Source organism: Pseudoliparis swirei, chromosome 1, assembly GCF_029220125.1.
Source record: "Pseudoliparis swirei isolate HS2019 ecotype Mariana Trench chromosome 1, NWPU_hadal_v1, whole genome shotgun sequence".
NCBI classification, from domain to species: Eukaryota; Metazoa; Chordata; class Actinopteri; order Perciformes; family Liparidae; genus Pseudoliparis; species Pseudoliparis swirei.
Genome location: NC_079388.1, coordinates 18,035,929 through 18,047,994, shown reverse-complemented (window position 1 = coordinate 18,047,994; position 12,066 = coordinate 18,035,929). Strand labels below are relative to the sequence as shown.

Below are 12,066 nucleotides of genomic sequence, written 5' to 3'. Positions count from 1 at the left end.
ATGACATAAAATTCCTGTTTCCGGGTATTTCTTGTTTCTGGGTCTGCGACGAACCCGTCCAACGAGGACACAGTCTCTTTCCCGGACGTACTTCCCCGGATGCCTGGGAACGCCCAGGCCAGAGTCCGACAGGGGTCTAACGAGAAGCGACCAACCGTTAAAATCCGACTCAAACTGTCCTGCGGTCTTGAAAGTGACCCCTACTATCCTGTTCTGCGGTCTACACAGGACCCCAACCTGTTCTTGTCCTGCGGTCTAACTTGACCCAACCTATCCGGTCCTTGCGCGACCAAGCATGTCGGGACCCCGCTATCCATTCGGGATCTTAAAATCCTTCTCCTTGAGTGGTAGTTCCTATCCACAATGTCCAGTTCTGCGGTCTCTGACCCCCTCCTGTCCTTGTCTGCGGTGCGTCTTCACCCTAATCTGCCTTTCGTCATTTCGACCCACTATCATTTTCGGGATCGGTCGGATCCTGCTGTCTTAGTGCTGTATATCTAGATCGGCACTATTAGCTTGTCTGGTCGATAGAGACCTCCATCCTTGTCTGCAGTCCTTGGGCCTTCCTCTTGCTTTTAGCTAGACCTTCTTAACTCTGTGATGTTTACTATTACGGCTAGCCTTAACCCCTTCGAACCATAACTAGTGGTTTCATGAAATGGTTCTAGGGGTGCCTAGGAAACTTCTGCGGCTGTAGGTAAGGTTGAATTTATTTTATACATATAAAATAATTCTCTTTGGGGGGATTCTGCCTGCGCAGATATCAGCATCTCTACCCCTGGTTTATCCTACTTCAGGATAGAGTCCAATCGCCAAAAAGACTTTGCACTATTGCAATATTCTATTGTAATAAATGATTGTTAAACTCTAAATTCCCGTCTCTCCTGATTGAACTACCTTAGACCGCCCCCTAGTGATCACTTTGTAGCACAATTTTAGTTTTATCTAAAAAAATACATAAAGTTGTTTCTGTCGTCTTGAGGAGATTTATTTATCTTGGTTTACATGTTCAAGTTAATTCAATTTAACAAAATGTTACCAAATACAACATTTAAAAAAGGATGTTTTGATGCCTTTTCTATTATTATTCGGCAACACTCTCTTTACATAATCTAATATTTTCTCTTCATTTTTTGTTCGGAGAAAAAACAAACAAGAGAAGACATTCCTAACCATTCAGACGTGCCCGTCCCCAGGTATGCTGAACGATGAAACCCATTTCCTCATAAATTGGAGGGGCGTGGCCAGTAGAGTCTTTTTCACAGCAGCCACTTTGTCATGTTTTCCATCGCTGGGTAAATACAGGTGTAATTAAATTAAATTAATTATTAACTCTTTTTTAGTGTGTCACAGTAATTCCAGTGAGCCAGCATGCAGAATACCAGAAGACCATGATTTATGTTATTAATTACCAAGCATATTGTTTATCATTAGCTGACCCTTGGAACTATATTAGGGCAGGTGTTGTGCCAATCACGAATTGGAGAGACGTCACCAAAAGAAGGCTGTGAAAAAAAGAACTTCAGCAGGAGTGAAACCGAAGGCCTGTTAATTAAACCCGAACGGAGCAAACGTGTGATTTTTGAGAGCGTCAGCACTGGCAACACTCTCGGAGATCTGGAATGGTTTCAGAAGCCAATTCATCCGTCTCATTCAATTCAATTCAGTTCATTTTGTACAGCCCAATATCACAAATTTGCCTCAGAGGGCTTTACAATCTGTTCACGTACGTCATACGTCTCAGGACCTCACATCGGATCAGGAAAAACTCCCAATACATAAAAACATTCAATGAGTATGACAATGTATGAATATTTCGGAGTAGGCATGGAATCAAATCAATCTCTGAAAACAAAATGTTACGGCCTGAATGGCCGAAGCATCTCATAGCAATATGTAAGCCAGTAAGAAGCTTAATGCACAATATATTCAACCCTGTATCACAAAAATTCTGTTACCCCAGAACTAAAACGTAATGTGAATTTCGGTTTGACTGAAACGTATTTCACCCCCGATTACGTTTGTATTTGACGTATTACAAATCCCTCTCCAATCAACGTATCTTTGCCATTTGTTGTCTCGCTTTTTTACAAAAGCTGTTTGTAACGGCTTCCGGGCGGTCACCCGTGGGTTTCCCCCAAAAGCACCAAGGATCAGCCACAACCAAGGTTCGGTTCGACAACAGTCTTTATTTAATCCAGCAGACCGCACAACGGCGCCTCTGCTCACTCTACACTTGTCCCCATCCCTCTCTCAACTGCTCATTTTATGAGAGCAGTGTCAGCTGCTGGCTTATTACCAATCAGCCAGCAGCCAAGGCCTAATTGGAGATTCCCCCCCCCCCCCACATGTGCCACACTGTTATTTATTAAAGAGCGTCCTCTTGTCTTATTTATTATTATTGTATATGTTGTATCGCCTGCGTATTATGACAGCAATAGGCATGTTTACTTCTCATAAAACAAAAAAAGCAGGTATCCTATAAAAAGGCGAAAAATCTGGGAAATAATTTGGGAATCGTTAATAAAACATGATTTAAACCATGATTTCAAATAAATAATGGAGCTATGAACTTGTTTTTCGGTGTATCTGTTCCTGAGACATGTGAGCCTTGTCCGGGTAAGGCACAGTCTCCCTGCAATCTACCCGAAAATATGTTAACCTCTATCAATAACGTCAAGTGAAAATCACCAGGGATCAGGGAGACACGCCTACCTTCGATGACGTCAGTGGGCAGCCTGAACCTAAACTCACCCAAGGACACAAAAGCAACGCAATGAAAATTACTTGACCACAATCTTGTGGGTAAAAATTACCCGACAACACTGTTCTAAGGGTTTAGGAAGTCAAAGGCCGCCTCGCTCAGGCCTGGCTCCCGTGGACCCCTCGTGGCTGGCTCGCCAAATTTTGTGGCTGGACTCCTTCCTTTTTGATCGATGCTGACCAATCTCTTAACCTAATGCATATAAACCTGTATCCATGTCCCATCTGACTGCTGGTGAGCCCACAGTCACCCACAGGACAGAGAGTTTTGATCAGAGTTCAATTCACATAGATTTATTTGTAACCAACAGTCCCTCAATATATATTTCTCGACACTCAGTTTAACCCCCTACAACATTTCAAGCCGGTTACTTTAAGGAATGTGGCGGTTCTTGCTAACGTCTCCCCTCTGGTCACTCTTTTATCATAAATCTGTCGTAGCATCCCGGTCCTTGGTCTGCAGTCTCCTTTATACCGGTTAATACTGAAACAACAAGGTCGTAACGTAATTCAGAATTGAACAGCCTGGAAGAGCTTCTACAATAATACGAGTCTGCTGTAGTTCTCTCCATTAGGAAGACATTTATTCACTGATCACAAGCAAAGTACAAATGTTCACCAGCGATTGCAATCACATGGGGAGCTCTCCTCAACATGCATGTCGAGACCCAAAAACCACACTTCTCCTCAGCACATCAAGATTCCATCTTTTAAACCCAGATCTCGTCACAGGAGCATATCCCATCCCTCTTACCCCCGGGTGGGGGCTGTCTGTTGGCCGTGCGCCCCTCTTGGTATGTGTAAATACTGATAACAAGTGTGAATGTTGAATACTGTCCGGCGTGTAGCTACCCTTGAGCTGCAGACACAATATCTCTCTCTCCTCACAGGCAAGTGCCGTCTCCTCTGCTGCTTTGCCGGAACCTAGACATTACGGTCCCTTCAATAAATCAGATTAATATTAACACTGTGTCTATCTACGTCTGGCGTTCTTGTAACTCGTGTCTCGGGGAGAGATGTGTGTGCGCTCCAAGTCATCTTTACAGTTGTAATTTAAGCCTGATATAAAACTATCCACACGTATAACACACTTTCCTCAGTGGCCGTCTCTAAATCTTTAGTTATCTGTCCCCGGTATTAACTGAAAAGTGTGCGTTAATGATTTATTTAGGATTCACCAGATGCATACAAACTCCGAGAAAACACCTCGGTATATCTATAACACGTCTGTCAACAACTCTCAAGAGTTACACAATAGGCCTTTTCCCTTTACTCATCAAATGAATTGAATCTCTCACCGCAATCACTGGACTGAATCGACACTTCAGTCTCCGCTGAACGGCAGCTTCTCACCCACGGGGGGTTCATGCCCATCCATCCCATCCTCGTCATCAATTTGCGGTGGAAATTAGTGTTCCGTTACTTTGGGAGAAATCAAAAGTACTTTAAGCATGGTTGTTTTATTAACCTTATTAGGGATAAGATATAGAAAGATTATAACGAGTTTACAATTCATCAACCATGAGCCTAAGTACAAACAATTCATGACACAAACAATACATTCAGCCGAACGGAACAGGAACCTCTGACTCTCCAAGCAAGACTTTCAGAAGCTACCGGAAGCTACCGCTGCTGTTCAGTCAAACCATCCAGTTCTTATACCGAACCAAGGAAGCCCAGTAGACCAACAGCTGTGTTCAATCTACTGGAGTTGAGAGCTCTAAGGACAAGACCTTTTCTCACTGTACCCCCCTGGGTCTCCGTAGCTGATCATGTTTGACTTGTGTCTCGTAAAAATAACCCCAGGTCATGTCATCATCATTAGTGGCCCGTGACCCCGCCTGGAAACCCACATTGTTCCTCAGATACATGTAAACTAGGGCTGTCAGCGTTAACGCGTTAATCTATGTGATTAATTTGGCCGCGTTAACGCACTAAAATATTTTAACGCAATTAACGCAACTTTGTTTACTTCCGGTGTTCGTTGAAGTTTTTACACTGTTTCCGTTTTTAAAACAATTATTTCTCCGCGAAAATAAGGAGCAGAAATCAGTTTAAACTCGTGGATGAATCAGTCGGGTTTCCTCCTGCTCCTCCTTCCTCCCGTCTCCCCCTCTGATACACAGAGGAACAGAGGTGTCGGTGTCGGGTGACGCGGCGCGGAAAGAACTCGTCACACGAAACCTTCACCGTGATTTGTCAATCCGTTTGTCTGTCAACATTTCGGGGAAAAAACAACCAATGAACACTCAGTAAATCACAAAGGACCTCCCACCTCACAGGTAAGGCTCATTTAGCAGCCTGTCAGTCAGAGAAGCAGAGAACACGGCGCGAGGACAATGAGCCTAATTACAGAGCTGAGATTGTTCTGGAATGTTTGATGTATAACACGTGGGGGTGTGTCACATGCAAAATACTTTAAACGGTGAATTTTGTTGTTGTTGTAAAATGTATTAAATGCCCCCAGCCTCCAGAGGGTGAACGTGACATATTTGAATGTCAGTCAGTTACCAAGGCCACTGGTTCTGCTGTTGTTCAATGTTAAAGATGACAGGACAAATGGGGTCTCAATATATATATATTTTTTACTAATCTGATGTTTCACTGAAGAAACAATTTATCATCCACGATATTAAATACCTCGCTGGCACTTTATAGGTAGGAGCCTCTTTGAAAACACAGCTCTGTGTGAAGTTTGGTCTTTAAAAAGAAGGAAACAACTTTTAATCGCGATTAATTAATCGCAATTACAAAATGTGCGATTAATTAGTTACTTTTTTTTAATCGATTGACAGCCCTAATGTAAACACATAGGGTATTTGTTAAGAGTTTCCCATACTAGCTACTACCTCAGAGGGCAAAGGTCAGGGTACATGCATTGTACATGCTTTAAACACAATTGGCTTATATGCTCTGTAGCCCAAGCTTTGCGGTTAAGTTTCGTATATGGCATCATTATTTTCGTTATCGAATCATGAAAACATTAAAACATGAACTTGAACCCATGAACGACATAGCTAGATCTATTTAAATCTATTTATATTAGTTGGATTATGCAGAGGTAGTTCAACTCTAAAGCTCTTATGTTGTTTCTTTTTACAAGTGCTTTTTACTATGCCTTAAAGCATTTAGCTTTGGCAATAACTTTATTAACTATGGCAGTATGTTTTACAAATATATTAACAATTCTGCTATGATTCATTTCAAAATCTCAAAATATTCTTGGTATGCGTCTTTTTATGTTCCCTTTTTAATTAATGCTTTATAAAATGTTTTTTTTTAAACCACATTGTGAGAAAGAAATTGCAAGTTATTCAAACTGAATTTTAATCGTAATGCCACTCATTTACAGAATCACACAGGAAACAAAAAACAATAAAGTTCAAAGTTTATTCGTTTTAAAGGACACAGTAAGCACTCATAAAACAAAAATGCTAATTCAATGTGAGTAATAAGTCCTTGAGATGTACCATCATATTTCCAAGGGGTCATCAACAACGTTTATTCAATATAAGCAACATTAGACAATACATTGTTTTGACATTCAAAATCCAAAATTAAAATAGATCATTATTATCAACAACATTAAGAGAAAGAATATTAGTTGTGTACTGTATGCAATCTGATATTCAAAAAACACATAGACTATTGTTTGTAAGCATCTATAGACTTTCTAACAGTAAATTAAAAACAATTTCTACATCGGAAAAGAACACCAATACCATGATTGGTTCTTTTCAATATATAGTAAACATGGCATTTCGTATATGTTCAACATTCTGCAATGGTGTACCATTAAGCATGATATTAACACAGTAATATTCTTTAGATTTGGATGTAATGGTTTGGGGAGGACAGCAAATCATAGTATATGATGTAGTTTTATTGAGTAGAGTTGAGCCTTGGAGAACTCTACATTGTTGTACAAGATTATCACAATTGCTTCCTTGTATGAAATTTAAAAAAAAATCTCAAATGAAGATGGAAATTAAACCAAAGTAAAACATGAAAGAACAACAGAATATAGTTCATCTAAAAGACGGTGGTCAACCGATTAAAAAGCATTGGTCGAATCAATTGATATTATGACCGTTAATTTACTATAAAGTGTTGCACAGAAAATATCGTTTGTAAGTTTTAACAAAGCAGTAGTTGTGGTATGATAGAAATTATAAAAGACAAAAACAGAACATCTTCATATATTTAAAACTTATTTCAAACCTCCTACATAATCTTAAATCACAAGAAGAAATCAGTGTTTTTCACAGCAAATCTAGAAATTAAGTTATATTTGCAAAGGACTGCAAGTAATGCAACAAAAACAAACCCAAACAACTTAATATGATGTACTGTAGACACAAATTATGCAACCAAACATATTTACCCACAAAGCCATTCTATCACTCATGGTGTAGAAAGTATGAATTGAAACTGAAGTAGTAACTGAAAGATTGCGTTGCCGTTAAATCCACGATGTCGTCTGCCCAATGACCACTCACCAAACCGGCCCTAAAGAGGAAGAACTTGAAAGGCATACATGTGGTTTAAAGGATTAGTTTTGACAATTTAGTGGAAACTATTATTGACATTAATGTGAACATTTAGATAAGATCAATATCACTCTTGTATCTTTACCGCAAATTATCGTATTTCCCTAAATGTTCAACTAATGCTTCAAACGTGCAGTTAAAGTAACCAACCCATAAAAGATAATCTCCCATATTGAGAAAAATACAAAAGGTACCTTTTTCTTTCTTCATCTTTTGTTCCTTGTGAAAGGTCTGCCCATCCTTCTGAGTCCAGCGTAGTTTAAAGTCAGATAGCCCATGTTTCTCCAGTTTAGCATGCAGCTGCAGAGAAATAACATGTTGAATGTGAACTGATGTTTTCTTTTTTTAGTCTGAGGGAAGCAGAAAAGATTAAAATGATAACAGCTTACATCCAAACCAAGAAGAATACCATTATCTTACTATGCTATTTTGTGGGGTTAGCTTACTTCAGAAAAAAAACATCCACTGTGTAGGAGTTAGTCTGAATGCTCCTTTAAGAGAGTTAAGCTACTTTTGCATCTCTGGGGAAGTTGAAACTCCAACAAACCCGTTAACGTCTCGCTTACTGTACCTGCTCTAAAAGCTGCTGCTGGATGGCCGGATCTTTCAGGTCGGCTTTGGACTGGAACTTTAACTTGAACGTTTGCTGCTGATGTGAATAAACCTTTTGACAGATGAAATAGTTTTTTATGTTACAGGCATCATTTGACCACATTCCTGTATTTGTGTCGACCATGACACAAGATTCCTTATTCTTAATATTCTTGGGATAATTCTCGTTCCAGTTCGTGAAGGTGTTGGGGGTCTGGTCGGACCAGTAAGCCCAGATCTTTCTGTGGAGACCCAACCAGGTCTTCGTTGTCAGCAGTGATTTGATTTGATTGTTCTCAGACTGGTTCCTCACACTAACGAGGTCCGTGTACCTGGACCTACAGTATGTTCTCGCCTCGTCCCAAGTCATTGGGGCTTCCACTAAAATGTACTTTGAAGGACCTTTTTCTGCAAGAAAAGAAAGAAGGAAGAAAAAAATATTAATAGGTTGGAATGTGGGTTGACATTGTGCCATGAAGGTAAAGAAAGATACATTTTCAGTACAGTCACCTTTGAAGTATCTGCAGTTTTTTCTGACTAAAAGATATTGGTATAAAGCCCATATACTCAATTTAATAACAAAAGCACCGACTATAATTTTAATGCAATATATTATTATTAAATGTATAGACATTATTGTAAAAGACACATTTCTATAATTAAAATTCAAAACTCAACTAAAAAAATAAACACAAGCTGACGGAAGAAACAATTGAGGAGTGACAGAATGGGAGAGGCAGTGAATACAGAGGGAGAGAGAAAACAGAAGTGTGAATCTACTTTGACCTGAACATTTTAATTAAACATTGTCAACATTGCATTTCAGTTGTTTTGTGATCAATTTGGCGTCTTCTGTATTTTCAGATCGTAGTGTGGATCATTCACTGCAAACTTTAACCTGATAAACATGAAATGCTATACAACATATCTGTTATACTACTAACCATTTACAAGTTATGGTTAGCCAAGTATTGCACTACAATCGCCATAAAATTATAATAATGTTGGATGGGGGGCATTACCCCGAGTCACACTAGTGAACTCAGTTTTTTCACCTCGTTTCCAAAACATGACAAGTAACTGAGTTCATTGTAATAATAATAAAGAACATCAACATTTTTGATGAAGATCCTATGAGCTGGAAACTGAGTTTAAAAGCAAGTCAAAATAATGTATATTGTTAGAAAGCAACTCGCAACGGAACTAATTAAACATCTTTGTTACCATAATAGCAGACTGCAGGATGTAGTGTTACCGTACACGTTGCGTCAGCCCAACTTCCTTCTATGAACATAAAAGCGCAGGTCTCATCGCTGTTCTTCTTGTTAGGCTCATTTCTTCCCCAGTTACTGTACTCATTATTGAAGTCTGCATCTCCCAGTGCCCACTTCCATCCTGCCGTCTTATCATAAAGCCCTATCCATGCGTAGTCCCCAAGGCTCTGCAACACACTCAGCAGACTGTCGTTGTCACTTTGATTTTCTACAGCTGCAAGGTCAGTGAACTTCTCTCTGCAGTAACTCTGAGCTTCGGTCCAGGTCTTCAACATCTTTACATAGTGGTACTCTCTCATGACGCTGGTCGACGGAGCAGTCAGCCCTGATGGACAAAGGACTGTTTTTCATTTACACTGATTTATTTTACTCTATTACAACAACCATGCAGCAAATACAACCATTGTTAATAATACATGTAGATAATTATCACCACTGTAAATATGTGTTTTTGCTACAAAATCATTCTCACACAATAATTCCTCTGACCTGAGAGAGTGAGCACAAACAGCATTGTCTTCTTCATCGTGGAAATACACACATGTCACTTTTTGCTCTTTTCTTTTACCGGAATTGGCACAGAAAATATTTTTGATCTAAAAGTAAAAAATGCCTGAGATTCCTGAAAATTGAAACAAAACAAAGACAAACAAATAATGTCAAATAACTAATCTTTGTTGTGCTTTTAAATTCCTAATAAAAATAAAAAGCAAATAGGATTAGTGATGAGGCACATTTAGGAAGATAGTGTGAAAATTTAAAGACCTCAAGCTTAAAAACTAAACTGTTTATACATATCACATATCTAATATATCTATAAGACAAATAAAACTCAAAGAAGAAGATAGAAAACATTATAGAAGAAAGAAGATCATTCGGCCTACCTGAGAAAGCTCCAGCTCTGGTTTCCCCGCTTTGTTTCAACACATCTCAAGCCTTTAGTTAGTATGCACTGAATTGTATTCCCTTCTTCCTCTCCGTCTCCAAGGTAACTATGCAAAGTATTGTAAATGATTCGATCTTTATTTGAGACTACAGGATGTAGAAAATACAAATCAAGGTATAGGGAAATTGAGTGTCTGACCTTGAAGCCGGTCATGAAGAATTTAATGACCTAAAGGCACGAAAGCAACCAGTATCAAGAAGTGGTTCTCAAATAGGGGCACGTGAGATTTAAAAATATATATTTAAAATTAGCACCGATTTAAAAAATCATTTTTTATGAATAGTTTCTTCATAAATATTGAATAACTTAAGTGTATGTTCATAAGCTGAATTGTATACATCCTATATTAAATCAAACACTTATGGCAAAGTGTTGTGTAATACAGCTTTCTTTTTAACGGAAAATACTTTGTGCCGGTTAGGGGCTAAAGAATAGTTCCACAGGGGTTGCATCACTGAATAAAGGTTGAGAACCAGTGGTATGAATAGAAGTGAAATCAATTAGTTTGTCAGTTTGTGGAATTTCTCATCTGGCCATCTTATCCAGTTAGACTTAATGAGCCTGCGTTGAAGCAGGTTCACATTTTTGGATGTGTTGCTATGGTGATTTTTCCAAACTTGTTTCCTGGAACTGTAAAAACTCACTTCTGTAATCTCATCCTGAAAATTATCCAGCTTACTACGGATACCCATCCATCCATTCGCATCCGCTTAGTCCGGTATCGGGTCGCGGAGGCAGCAGACCCAGCAGGCCGACCCAGACTTCCCTCTCGCCCGCAACATTTTCCAGCTCATTCTGGGGGATCGCGAGGCGTTCCCAGGCCAGCCGGGAGATCCCTCCAGCGTGTCCTGGGTCTTCCCTGGGGTCTCCTCCCAGTTGGACATGCCTGGAAACCCTCTAAAGGGAGGTGTCCAGGAGGCGTCCGAATCAGATGCCTGAACCACCTCAGCTGACTCCTTTCGATGCGAAGGAGTAGCGGCTCGACTCCAAGCTCCCTCCTGATGACCGAGCTCCGTACCCTCTCTCTAAGGCTGAGCTCTACGGAGGAAACTCATTTCGGCCGCTTGTATTCGTGACCTTGATCTTTCGGTCACTACCTAAAGTTCTTGACCAAAGGTGAGGACTGGAACGTAGACCGTAAATTGAGAGCTTTGCCTTTAGGCTCAGCTCCTCTTCACCAAGACGGGCCGGTGCAGCGCCTGTTTTACTGCTGCAGCTGCACCGATCCGCCCGCCGATCTCCCGCTCCATCTTACCTTCACTCGTGAACAAGACCCCAAGATACTTGAACTCCTTCGCTTGGGGTAGGCACTCTGTCCCCACCTGGAGGGAGCAATCCACCGGTTTCCGGCAGAGCACCATGGCCTCAGATTTGTAGGTGCTGACTCTCATTCCCGCCGCTTCACACAAGCCTGAAAACGCCCCAGCGAATGCCGGCGGTCACGGTCCGAGGATGCTAACAGGACCACATCATCTGCAAACAGCAGAGAGGCGATCCCGAGATCCCTAAACCTGACTTGCTCCATCCCCAGACTGCGTCTAGATATCCTGTCCCTTAAAATCACAAACAGGAACGTTGATAAAGGGCAGCCATGGCGGAGGCCAACACCCACCGGGAACGTGTCTGACTTAATGCCGAGAATGCGAACACAGCTCCTACTGCAGGCGTACAGAGTCCGGATAGCCCGAAGCAACGAGTCCGGAACCAAATACTAAAGCAGCACCCCCCACAACAATCCCAGAGGGACCCGGTCGAAAGCCTTCTCCAAGTCCACAAAGCACATCTAGACTGGTTGGGCAAACTCCCAGCACCCCTCAAGTATTCTTGCGAGGGTAAAGAGCTGGTTTACAGTTCACGACCGGAACGTGCTGGTCTTGAATCTGAGGTTCGACCAACGGTTTGAGCCTCCTTTCCAGCACCCTGGTATAAACTTTCCCCGTAA

At 40.8% G+C, this 12,066-nt stretch overlaps 1 protein-coding gene across 1 annotated transcript; it reads right to left on the bottom strand.

Annotated features, from left to right (window-relative positions):
- Positions 1 to 8,014: 8,014 nt before the first annotated feature.
- On the bottom strand, positions 8,015 to 9,704 carry LOC130198237 (L-selectin-like). The gene is made up of 4 exons (XM_056421386.1): positions 9,668 to 9,704; positions 9,255 to 9,503; positions 8,129 to 8,312; positions 8,015 to 8,030 (listed from the first exon to the last, which is right to left on the bottom strand). Exons 1-4 carry the CDS (start codon positions 9,702 to 9,704, stop codon positions 8,015 to 8,017), a joined length of 486 nt encoding a protein of 161 aa, XP_056277361.1.
- Positions 9,705 to 12,066: the final 2,362 nt, after the last annotated feature.

What these genes read in the sequence shown, in the direction of transcription:
- LOC130198237 (XM_056421386.1), bottom strand. Translation starts at nt 9,704, where the DNA reads ATGAAGAAGACAATGCTGTTTGTGCTCACTCTCTCAG. An exon ending in GTTTGTGCTCACTCTCTCAG is followed by an intron (nt 9,504 to 9,667) that starts GTCAGAGGAATT and finishes TTTGTCCATCAG; the next exon opens with GGCTGACTGCTCCGTCGACC. An exon ending in AGACTTCAATAATGAGTACA is followed by an intron (nt 8,313 to 9,254) that starts GTAACTGGGGAA and finishes CTTTTCTTGCAG; the next exon opens with AAAAAGGTCCTTCAAAGTAC.